General features: G+C 40.7%; 1 protein-coding gene across 1 annotated transcript in view; it reads left to right on the plus strand.

Moving 5' to 3' along the window:
- LOC126482358 (transcription factor 25) overlaps window positions 1-12,504 on the plus strand; it is a 137,004-nt gene that overhangs the window by 69,812 nt on the left and 54,688 nt on the right. The window contains 1 exon segment of the mRNA XM_050106438.1: window positions 11,341-11,459. Coding sequence (XP_049962395.1) covers window positions 11,341-11,459 — 119 coding nt within the window.

Here is a 12,504-nt window from a genome sequence, read left to right on the forward strand (position 1 = left end):
TTCGAAATGGATAAGCAGGTGGAGCATGGAAGAGAGATTTGAAGCAATGAACTAGAAAACTAAAGAAATCTCAGAGAAACAAGAACATGTGCTTCAAAAATATCGGCACTGAAATAGGCAACATGTTATGAGCCATGATAGCTTTTAATCGGCAAGATAGCTGGCAAGGAAATTTGAAACAGGGGTGTAAGTCACCTGCAGTATGAATTGGTTGAAGAAAGCTGTCCCAAAAAGCATTGCAGATTGTGCGTATGCAGCATATAAACAAAAATTTCCAGATGGCCCACTAATTGGCAAGAGATTTCAAATCAGTTCATTAATGGAGCAAGCAGTGGGGTACCAGTAACAGGACAAGGTATTTGGCTGTGATTAAATTGTGACTGATATGCTGAAAGTTGGAAGCAGCAGTGGTCTATCTCTTAGACCTGCATAAGAATGTTCAGATCATAGTGAGGTGGCCTGACGAGTGGTGTGGATCAGGCTTTGCACCCAGCTGCTTTTTTTAAAAAAAAAAAAATCCATGTGCTCATCCACAGGCTACAGCAGTTGCAGAATTGTTTCACTGATCTGACATGTCAGCAAAAGTATTGCTTCAGTGAGTGGCTAAAAGATATTCAGATGCTGTAAAAATAAAGTAGGTTTGCGCCAAGGCAGAATACCAAAGAATAGATTCTCAGCATCCGGAAAATTTTGAAGAATGGCAGAGTGTTAAGATATTCAAACTTATCTTCACTTTGTGTACTATAAGCAAGCTTTTGAAGCAGTGGAAGAAGAATGCCTGTGGATCATATTGTGGGTGATGAGTTACAAAACATATGATGAAACTCATTAAGGACCCCTTCTGAACTAGGATCTTGGGTCTGTGACAGCCATTCCAGTGTGTCAAAGATGTACCACCTCTGAACACACCATCAGGCATGTTGGGCAGGTATAAAAGATTGAGTACGAATTGTTGCCTTTAAATCGGCAATGACTCGGTACTATGTATATTTCAGATCTGATTCCACCAAAAAAGGTCGTTGGGTGGACATCATCAGCTGTCTGGTGACATTGTGAATTGTAACTGTAATACTGCAACAAGATAGAAATTTACTTCTATTAATGTTGACATAACAACTTATTCTTGGCCACTTGGACATTGAAATCAGCAATCAGATGGTGGTATGAGTACTTGCCTCTTAGCTTCTCATTGCCTTTATGAGTATTAGATGCATTTGAAGATTGTACTGCTCATTAACATAGGCTAATAATCCATTTAGATAACTCTGTATTTTTGTAGTCTGACCTTGGCATCGTCACCATGTGTGTTAGGAAACAAACCGATTATCTGTGTTTGTTTACGAAGCTGACATTTCCTAACAATAAGAGAAATTACAATGCCTGCTGTGTCTCTGAACCAACCACCTAAAGAATACCAAAATTGCTATAAAAGCTTATTTAATTATAATTAACATTTGAACAGAAGCCAGTTCCATTGCCAAATCTTGGCTCTATAATGACTCTACTGACAATGAACCATTCATAAACAACACTCTGTTAAAGAGAAAAGAAAAGAAAATTAACACCATTCTTTAAGGAAGAAATTGATCATTCCAATGACCCAGGTCATACAAAATCCCGTACTAGACTCACCCTATGTTTACATTATACAAACGTACGTAAATGTACAAATAAATAATTATAATCAAACGAATGCAGGTCCCACTCTATGCCCCACTTCCTGAAAATTAACTTACCATAAAAGAAAACAGAGCAATGAAGACACACAAAATCAATCTTAAAAATATATATCTGCCAATGCAGAACTCTGCTTGCAAACCAAATTGTAGAAAACTGTCGTCTTCAGTCCTTTCTGTAACGTTAATTTTGTTACTCACAGTCTTTCCATCATATTTACACTGGAATCATCATGATTCAGTTCATTCACCCATCAGTTGCCATTGCTCCCTTAGTCATTTAATCAGCATAGCTATGTAATGTTTTGTGTAAAAATAGGCCTGGAAACGACTACTTTCTGGTCAAGAATATCTTGAAAAAATGTTTGTGTGCGCTGCCTGCTGTGCGGTTGCAGCTACAATAGAACTTCTCATTGCAGGAATCACATTCATTAGCAATAAACATTTACCCTTCAGCCACCAGTTCCTATTATGTGATTTGTTACTATAGCTTCCATGTAGACGACTTAATGTTTAACAAGTCAGCACACACATTGTCCAACTTCTTACATATTAGGTTGGTATATAAGTTTGTAGCATTTTGTTTTGTCTGTTGGTGTTCCGGTTGCTGTGGATTTATCTGTCTATTGTCATTTTTTGTTTATAGTTCACTGTTGCTATTTGAGTTTACATATTGTCATTTTGTAATTTGGAGATAATGTGTGAAGCTGTGGACACTAGAAAATGGAGTGCCAAATAGAGATATCGGAACATTTCCAACCTATTATTCTGTTTAAGTTCAGCAGAGGGGTGACAGCAATAGCGTCACCCAGCAACATTTGTACTGTGTATGGAGATAATGCCATTGAACAGAGCACTGCAAGAAAGTTGTTTTCTTGTTTTATGGAGGATTATTTTGACATTAGTGACACTGTACATTCAGGAAGACTTTTGGGGTTTGATGAAGATCATTTAAATGAATTAATCACAGTGATCCACGTCACTGTACTCAGGAACTGGCAAATGTGATCATTTCACCATAACGCGACATTTGTATGCAATGGGGAAGGTTCTGAAATTGGGTCTAAGGGTACCACATGCCCCAATCCAAAACCACAAAAGTTAGTGGATGGTTATATCTACGTCTGTGTGTTTCTCATCAATTGGCATGTGAACAATGCTGACCTTTCCTACCATGCATGATTACTGGTGACAAGAAATGGTATCTTTATACTGTTGTTGTTGTGTTGGTGGTGGTGGTGGTGGTGGTGGTGGTGGTCAGTCCTGAGACTGGTTTGATGCAGCTCTCCATGCTACTCCATCCTGTGCAAGCTTCTTCATCTCTCAGTACATACTGCAGCCTACATCCTTCTGAATCTGCTTAGTGTATTCATCTCTTGGTCTTCCTCTACAATTTTTTACGCTCCATGCTGCCCTCCAATACTAAATTGGTGATCCCTTGATGCCTCAGAACACGTCCTGCCAACCGATCCCTTCTTCTAGTCAAGTTGTGCCACAAGTTCCTCTTCTCCCCAATCCTATTCAGTACCTCTTCGTTAGTTATGTGATCTACCCATCTAATCTTCATCATTCTTCTGTAGCACCACATTTCGAAAGCTTCTATTCTCTTCTTGTCTAAACTATGTATCGTCCATATTTCACTTCCATACATGGCTACACTCCATACAAATACTTTCAGAAACGACTTTCTGACACTTAAATCTATACTCGATGTTAACAAATTTCTCTTCTTCAGAAATGCTTTCCTTGCCATTGCCAGTCTACATTTTATATCCTCTCTACTTTGACCGTCATCAGTTATTTTGCTCCCCAAATAGCAAAACTCCTTTACTACTTTGTCTTATTTCCTAATCTAATTCCCTCGGCATCACCCAACTTAATTCGACTACATTCCATTATTCTCGTTTTGCTTTTGTTGATGTTCATCTTATATCCTCCTTTCAAGACACTGTCCATTCCGTTCAACTGCTCTTCCAAGTCCTTCGGTGTCTCTGACAAAACTACAATGTCATCGGCGAACCTCAAAGTTTTTATTTCTTCTCCATGGATTTTAATACCTACTCCAAATTTTTCTTTTGTTTCCTTTACTGCTTGTTGACCATGGTACAACCAATTCTTGTGACACTGCACAAGCACCAACATTACCTGGGGCATGTTCTGCATGGTGTTCTACAGCAACAGCAACCTCATCGGTAACTTCCATTGGAATAGAACACTTTCTTCTCCGAGGTGCCACACAAAGTTTTCCTGCATTTTTGAATTTCATTATCTTCTTTAAATGATTTAATGACATCAAGCATCTCCTCAGACCTTCCAGTGGGCAATACTCTCTCAATGCAGTACTGTAGTTGCCACCATTCACATGAAATAGTTTCATTAACATCAGATAGTCTCACTTTTCAGTGACCACACTGTTCACTCATCTAATGGCTTGTCAAATGATGGTGTGGATGTCATACTGTCATACAAATAGTGTACAGCAACAAATTTGCACCTGGTGGCCATGATTGGAACTATTTTTTCCAGAGTAAATAGGTTCCGCATTAATGCATTAGCATATCTACCAAGTGGACATCCATGAGTAACTGCACTTTAATTATAACCAAATGGTACAAGTATAATTAACAGTACAGCTTACATTCAGTTTCCTTCCTGGTATGATAACTACTGTTTAATTCAAATAACCACATTCTGCAGCTACCATCTGAAATTACTAGTGAGGATTTGGGTGAGCGGAAGGTACCAGGCCTCAAAAAACTTTAACTAAATAAAATTTCACAACCCTTCATTTCAATTTTTAATTTAACAAACATCACAATTAATAGTGAAGATTGTTAAACTCAAATCATTTACACGAGTTGAACCAATATGACCATGCTGTCTTGAAAACTTTAAGTCAATAAGCGGAAGAAATGGTTCAAATGGCTCTGAGCACTATGGGACTTAACTTCTGAGGTCATCAGTTCCCTAGAACTACTTAAAACTAACTAACCTAAGGACATCACACACATCCATGCCCGAGGCAGGATTCGAACCTGCGACCGTAGGGTCGCGCGGTTCCAGACTGTAGCACCTAGAACCGCTCGGCCACCCCGACCGGCAATAATAAGTGAAAGAGAAAATATGTTAATTTGAATTCTTGCACAGTGTTGAATTTAACAATTATAAAAGACTTTCATCACAGCAGTTCGGAAGCCAGTTCAGGCTTGACCTCCGCTTTTGGGCACAGCTGTTGAGATGGTTATATACAGGGTGATTCAAAAAGAATACCACAACTTTAGGAATTTAAAACTCTGCAACGACAAAAGGCAGAGCTAAGCACTATCTGTCGGCGAATTAAGGGAGCTATAAAGTTTCATTTAGTTGTACATTTGTTCGCTTGAGGTGCTGTTGACTAGGCATCAGCGTCAGTTGATGCTAAGATGGCGACCGCTCAACAGAAAGCTTTTTGTGTTATTGAGTACGGCTGAAGTGAATCGACGACAGTTGTTCAGCGTGCATTTCGAACGAAGTATGGTGTTAAACCTCCTGATAGGTGGTGTATTAAACGTTGGTATGAACAGTTTACAGAGAATGGGTGTTTGTGCAAAGGGAAAAGTTCTGGACGGCCGAGAACGAGTGATGAAAATGTAGCACGCATCCAGCAAGCATTTGTTCGCAGCCCAGGAAAATCGACTCGCAGAGCTAGCAGAGAGCTGCAAATTCCACAATCAACTGTTTGGAGAGTCCTACGAAAAAGGTTAGTTATGAAACCTTATCGTCTGAAATTGGTTCAAGCACTGTCTGCAGCTGATAAGATTAAAAGAATCGATTTCTGTGATTTTATCCTTGCTCAAATGGAAACAGATGAATCTTTCGTTTCAAAGATTGTGTTTAGTGATGAAGCAACTTTCCACACTAACGGGAAAGTCAACCGTCACAATGTCTGTATATGGGGCACTGAGAGTCCGCGGTAAACAACTCAGTATGAACGTGACTCGCCTAAGGTGAACGTTTTCTGTGCCATTTCAGCCAATAAAGTTTTTGGTCCCTTTTTCTTTGGAGGTGCTACTGTAACTGGACTACAGTATCTGGAGATGTTAGAGAATTGGCTGTTCCCTCAACTCGAACAAGAAGCACAACAATTCATATTTCAGCAGGATGGAGCGCCACCACATTGGCACTTATCTGTCCGTAACTACCTGAACGTCAACTACCCGAGGCGATGGATCGGCCGCCAGGCAGCCCGTGACAGAGCACTTCATCACTGGCCTCCAAGAAGCCCTGATCTTACCCCCTGCGATTTTTTCTTATGGGGGTATGTTAAGGATATGGTGTTTCGGCCACCTCTCCCAGCCACCATTGATGATTTGAAACGAGAAATAACAGCAGCTATCCAAACTGTTACGCTTGATATGCTACAGAGAGTGTGGAACGAGCTGGAGTATCGGGTTGATATTGCTCGTGTGTCTGGAGGGGGCCATATTGAACATCTCTGAACTTGTTTTTGAGTGAAAAAAAACCTTTTTAAATACTCTTTGTAATGATGTATAACAGAAGGTTATATTATGTTTCTTTCATTAAATACACATTTTTAAAGTTGTGGTATTCTTTTTGAATCACCCTGTACTGTTCGATAATCTAACAAGAACAGAGAAAAGTTTGCATTGTAAAATGGTCACAGATGCAACATATTAATGTAAGTAGACATGGAGAAGAAGCAATACTGAGACTAAATTAATCATTTGAAAATGGAGTGATCACCCAAGCAAAAAAGTGATTTCATTTTAAAGTATAACTTCTAATCAGTATGCAACTAACCCAGAGCCTTTAAACCAGTGGTTCCCAACTGATCTTAAACTATTAACCCTGAGTGCAATCAGGCATTAGGTAATGCCCCTGGCCCTCCTCCCTCCACCGCCATCTGTCCCACCCCTCTATCCCCACCCCCTCCCACCTGCCCCTCCTTATCATCAACTTTAGTGCCTGACTAAATAGTAGGACATTTCTTAGGACATTTTTATTTTTTAAATGATGTATGATGTTTAGTTTGTATATGTCAGAATGAATGACGAAGGAATTCATGGTGCATCACAAGAGCTACCCACAACTTCTTCTCAGAAAAGAAAGCTAACTATCCACAGTGAGGGTACACAATTATTACAAAAAATGCTTCCCCTGCGTGACTCCTCTCCATTGTAGCACTTGTTAAACTCAAATCATTTACACAAGTTGAACCAATATGACCTGCACACTGCAACACCATTTAAAATCAAACAAGTTCAGACGTGCGCACTGTAAACTTCATTGCTGCACTCCTTACTTCTGAACTGGCAGAAATTGGAAGACTACAGGTTGTTAATGCTTTGTGTCTAACCTCTCAAATAACAACAACAACAATAATAATAATAATAATAATAATAATAATAAAGCTGTGTACAGTACTATAGCAGCCCTTATGTAGTTACTGCTGTGTCAAGCTGTCAATTAATAAATGTATCTGAAACAATTTCTGGACTACTGCAGGTACTATCTACAACTTGGAGATGATGTTTCTTGAGATATTTAGCATTTATTACATATATGTCTCACTTTTATCATCAGTGATGTACGGGACAAAGCACAAAATGTATGTGCAGTAGGTGGACTATGTGAGGAGCCTGTAACCTCGAATGCATTAATGTTACTAATTGAGAAAAAGTGATTATTGGTAACTTATCTAATCAATATTGAAGTCTTACAAAGTTGTGATTAATAGCAATGATCTTTTGAAAATAATTTAGTTTCGTGACTGAAATAGAATCAAATCTTTAGTTTTTACCCCTCAGGGGGTAATTAACCCCAGGATGGGAACCACTGCTTTAAGCCAATAGCTCAAAACATTAAAGTACTCAAACCATATCTAGCTCTGTAGCAGAAATGTCAAATGCTTTCATAATAGGACCAGAAAAACATTAACTGATCAGCTAAAGCACATAATTTAGTGTACATAACTGTTTTATAAATCTTCATCTTCCATTAGCACATCATGGAGTGCAACAGGCATGGTTAATGCTAGTGACTGTGCAATACACTGTTTACATAAAATCACTTATCGCTTGCAAAAAAATACCATGGTAATATAACTGATCACTAAAAAAATTTAAAAAAACTTACATCAATTTTATGTAGTAGAATCTGGGTCGGTTAAAGAATTAACGTTAGTTATACTATTAATACGCTGCTGAATCAAACATACAGGATGCGCATCTTAATGAGTGCAGCCAAGTGACTTCTCCAACATGCTGAAATTAGTTCCAAAATCGGTCCCAGTCATAAATATCCAACATGCTTCAGATTGTAAATGGCACCAAATCACTACACAGAGCCAGCCAGGTGCAACCTGCACTGATGTTAACTTGTTCAGTCTACTAGACCTCAGTGATATTACATAAATCATCTAATGATGCTAGATACATGAATCCATACTGTAGTTAGAACAGATTAATCTACTGAAGTTAGTAGTCTGCAGAACTTGACCACCACATCTGACAGGCATGTGGCAACTCAAATCAAAATCATCACTATGGAATTTGTAGAAGTGAGATTCAACTGTGCCACTGCTAAGCACATGCTGTCACTTATAATATCAATCTTAAATCACTGGGGCTTAGGTATCTGACTGCTGGCTGAGGTATCTGACTGACTGCTGGCTGAGACTGCAACAGAGCTCTTAGCCACAGGCAACGTGGAATCATAAAATCTTCATAGAGCTCCTGCCACGCCACGTATGCAGTAACTGTGCAATGCATGTTGGCCTGCGATAACATGAAGAGATGATCATAATTGATATGTTGCACTCGAGACAGTGCCAAACTAAAATTATCACAAACATTTCTTATCTGTTAATTACGATGAACTTTGTGCCACTTGGAGAATTTCAGTATAATACTTTCCAGCTTTTCTACATCATGCTGTATCTTATCACCCCCCAGGGACTGACAGCTGTATTATGTTGTCTGCCACTGAAGATATTTGATGATCAGAGTGGATTTCAAGATCTCTAAATGTATAGTCTGAGTCTTGTTTCATGCTAAGAAACATTTGGTTTATAATAGAGAACTTGCTGAAAGCTAGCAAACATTTGGTTCACAGTTGAAAATTTATTGTCTGAGTCTTGCTTAATGCTAATAGACATTTGATTTATTCCTTGCAAGACTGACTGCAAACCTGTCCCCTTGTTGGATTTACTTGCACTACCCCACATTGACAATCGTTCCTGCTTGTATTTAAATTCCAGCTGAGCACTACTCTCTAATGTCCTTGTCACTAGTTCATAACTATTGATTGGCACAATCTGAGGATACTCTGCAGTGTTAGATAACAATTCAGTTTTCGAAAATTTTTGCTTTCTATCCTGGGAAGGTCCATCCTTTCTAGATACGCAATAGGCTCAAAAGTATACAAAATTTTTTTTTTCTGTAATCCATTTTTCACTGCCCATTTTTACTCATTCCTCTTCCAGTCCAGTACCTATTACCTTTTGTTGTATCTTTCATGGTGCACACAGTCAGGTTGAATACAGCTGAGATGCTATATTCACTGTTCACGGACCGGTGCTTTGCTTTTGTTGCTTAAATGCTAGTCTCAAAAATGGTGCTCTCGCTCACAAATACAGTATTACACATTATAAAAAGTTGGTAATCTAGCACACTTACTACCACCGAGTCATCAGTCTCACCGTGGCTGGTAGTTCAAATACTCACTTCTTAGCAACTCGTTACCTTTATCATTATCAATGTTAAATATATTCCAAGATCCTGCTGATGATTAAAGTAGGCTAATATTCAATTTGGAAAACATTGTATTTTCACATGTCTTCCTAGCTCCACTACAGTTCTAATACACAACATCAGAAGTAGATACTGTATCTTAAGTAGCTTTAAATAGTTTTGTCTCATTAAGTTTGTGTAAGATTTGAAGTTCTGAAGTTCTGCTGTTAAAAGAGGGGCTTCATTAGTTCTACACAATAGTACTCACAATCTGATAAAAAACTACACATATATTTACAAAATTATATAGACGGTGTGGTAAACTAAGAGTTACATTTTAGATAAGTTATATCGAAATAATATGTGAAGCTCAGATAGCAACTGCTCAGTATGAGTAATTTGCTAATGGTAATTAGAGTTGCATAGGCAGAACATGATAGATGTTACAATTCCTGTGTACATTTACATGTTCCTTTGTATCTAATAAATTTGAAGTATGATTATTCAGATTTATTGTTAATATCAATGCAGTTTTGTTTAGAATTCCTCTCCAAACATTGGTTGTATATTTGAGAGATCTAAGAAATTCTGAAAAGAATACTGTAAGGTGAAGTTTGATTATGGGAACAATTTCTTGAGCACAAATTTCCTTAAGTCCCATCGCACTATTCAGGAAATGTAATTTCCAGAGAAAATGATCCGGAACTTGGGGTAACATGATCACTTAATTTTTGCATACTTAATTTCCATTTTACAAAAATCAAATCATTGCAGCTATGGTTAGGGCTCTCTCTCTCTCTCTCTCTCTCTCTCTCTCTCAAGCTCAAGTTGCAATGCAGTTTATGACAATTTCAATCTTACATTAGTAGGGTATCATATATTGTGTTATGCACAAATTTGCTTGTCAAGAAATTGTGTGTGAAAAATGTATTATTAGCCATAGTTCCATTCCCTCAACATACTTCTGCCACAGTGACAAGATTTATTGATGGACACCGACACGTGTGAGGTTTTGGGGACATGTTATAAGGTTGGCACAGCTGATAAAGGTGCATGAAAATGTATTGCAACACAATGTCCAACTTGTTATTTGTCAGGTTTATAGTTTCACTGAATGGAGTATGGGGATGAGTACTGGTGTAGTTTAGCATTGTTTATGCTTTCATGGATGAAATCCAGTGAGAGGGTGGGATCTGGATCTGGCACATAATCTATCCCTCTTGAAGAACACTAGATTGTTGTCCAGCTTAACACCCCATCTGACTGACAGGTCACACTCAGCAGCTTCCTCATTCTTCCAGATCCTCAATACCTCCTCCCCCATTTGTTCTGTTCACATTATTCATAACAATCATCAGCAATATGTCCACTATAATAGCTCCTATCATGTCAAAAAGTCTGTGAACTCACTTGGTCTCCTGCAGACACTATTTTTGTATCAATATGCAGTCCACCTCGTACAGTGATTATCTTACTCATTACTTTTTAGACTGAAACTACCCTCTCAACCTTTTTCATAAACAGATTTGTGCCCTGTATCCAAACACTCCTTACAGTCCTCTTGCATCTGCTGGCCAGTGTCAATCAAAGACCCAGGCAAGACTTATATTCATTTTGCCTCCAGTCATTCCATACCATATTCCCTCCCCCTTCACCTCCCCTTCCCCTTCCCCCTCACCTCCCCCCCCCCCCCATGTGTGTGTGTACACACACACACACACACACACACACACACACACACACCAGCCTTTCATTACTACTCCACCCTTACTCCACTTACTGGAACCTTCTTCTCTTATTCTGGATCTTTGTCTAGTTGAAATTGCTTGCACTTATTTGTTCCACCTCAGAATGACCTTCCCTAACATGCTAACCACAGAATCTGCTAACATTAAATAATTTAAAGTTTATGATTCTGCTTTCTTTTTTTCCAGGTATATCAATGCGTGTGGTTTCTTCTCCAACATTTGCGTATGAACATAATGCAAATTATCGGCAGGTGCAGAAGAAGTTCCTGGAAGCTGTTGATAGCCTGAATCCAGATAACATTGTGGTAATGAATCTCTCTCTCTCTCTCTCTCTCTCTCGCCCCTTCTCTCTATCTTGCCCCCTATCTCTCTCTTTCTTGCCCCCCTATCTCCCCCCTCTCTCTTTCTTGCCCCCTATCTCTCTCTTTCTTGCCCCCCTATCTCCCCCCTCTCTCTCTCTTTCTTGCCCCCCTATCTCCCCCCTCTCTCTTTCTTGCCCCCCTCTCTCTTTCTTGCCCCCCTCTCTCTTTCTTGCCCCCCTCTCTCTTTCTTGCCCCCCTCTCTCTTTCTTGCCCCCCCTCTCTCTTTCTTGCCCCCCCTCTCTCTCTTGCCCCCCTCTCTCTCTTGCCCCCCCTCTCTCTCTTGCCCCCCCTCTCTCTCTTGCCCCCCCTCTCTCTCTTGCCCCCCCTCTCTCTCTTGCCCCCCTCTCTCTCTTGCCCCCCCTCTAGCTCTTGCCCCCCCTCTCTCTCTTGCCCCCCCTCTCTCTCTTGCCCCCCCTCTCTCTCTTGCCCCCCTCTCTCTCTTGCCCCCCTCTCTCTCTTGCCCCCCTCTCTCTCTTGCCCCCCTCTCTCTCTTGCCCCCCTCTCTCTCTTGCCACCCCTCTCGCTCTTGCCCCCCCTCTCGCTCTTGCCCCCCCTCTCTCTCTTGCCCCCCCTCTCTCTCTTGCCCCCCCTCTCTCTCTTGCCCCCCCTCTCTCTCTTGCCCCCCCTCTCTCTCTTGCCCCCCTCTCTCTCTTGCCCCCCTCTCTCTCTTGCCCCCCTCTCTCTCTTGCCCCCCCTCTCTCTCTTGCCCCCCCTCTCTCTCTTGCCCCCCCTCTCTCTCTTGCCCCCCCTCTCTCTCTTGCCCCCCCTCTCGCTCTTGCCCCCCCTCTCGCTCTTGCCCCCCCCCTCTCTCTTGCCCCCCCTCTCTCTTGCCCCCCCCTCTCTCTTGCCCCCCCCCTCTCTCTTGCCCCCCTCTCTCTCTTGCCCCCCTCTCTCTCTTGCCCCCCTCTCTCTCTTGCCCCCCTCTCTCTCTTGCCCCCCTCTCTCTCTTGCCCCCCTCTCTCTCTTGCCCCCCCTCTCTCTCTTGCCC

Source organism: Schistocerca serialis, chromosome 5, assembly GCF_023864345.2.
Source record: "Schistocerca serialis cubense isolate TAMUIC-IGC-003099 chromosome 5, iqSchSeri2.2, whole genome shotgun sequence".
Classification (NCBI taxonomy): Eukaryota; Metazoa; Arthropoda; class Insecta; order Orthoptera; family Acrididae; genus Schistocerca; species Schistocerca serialis.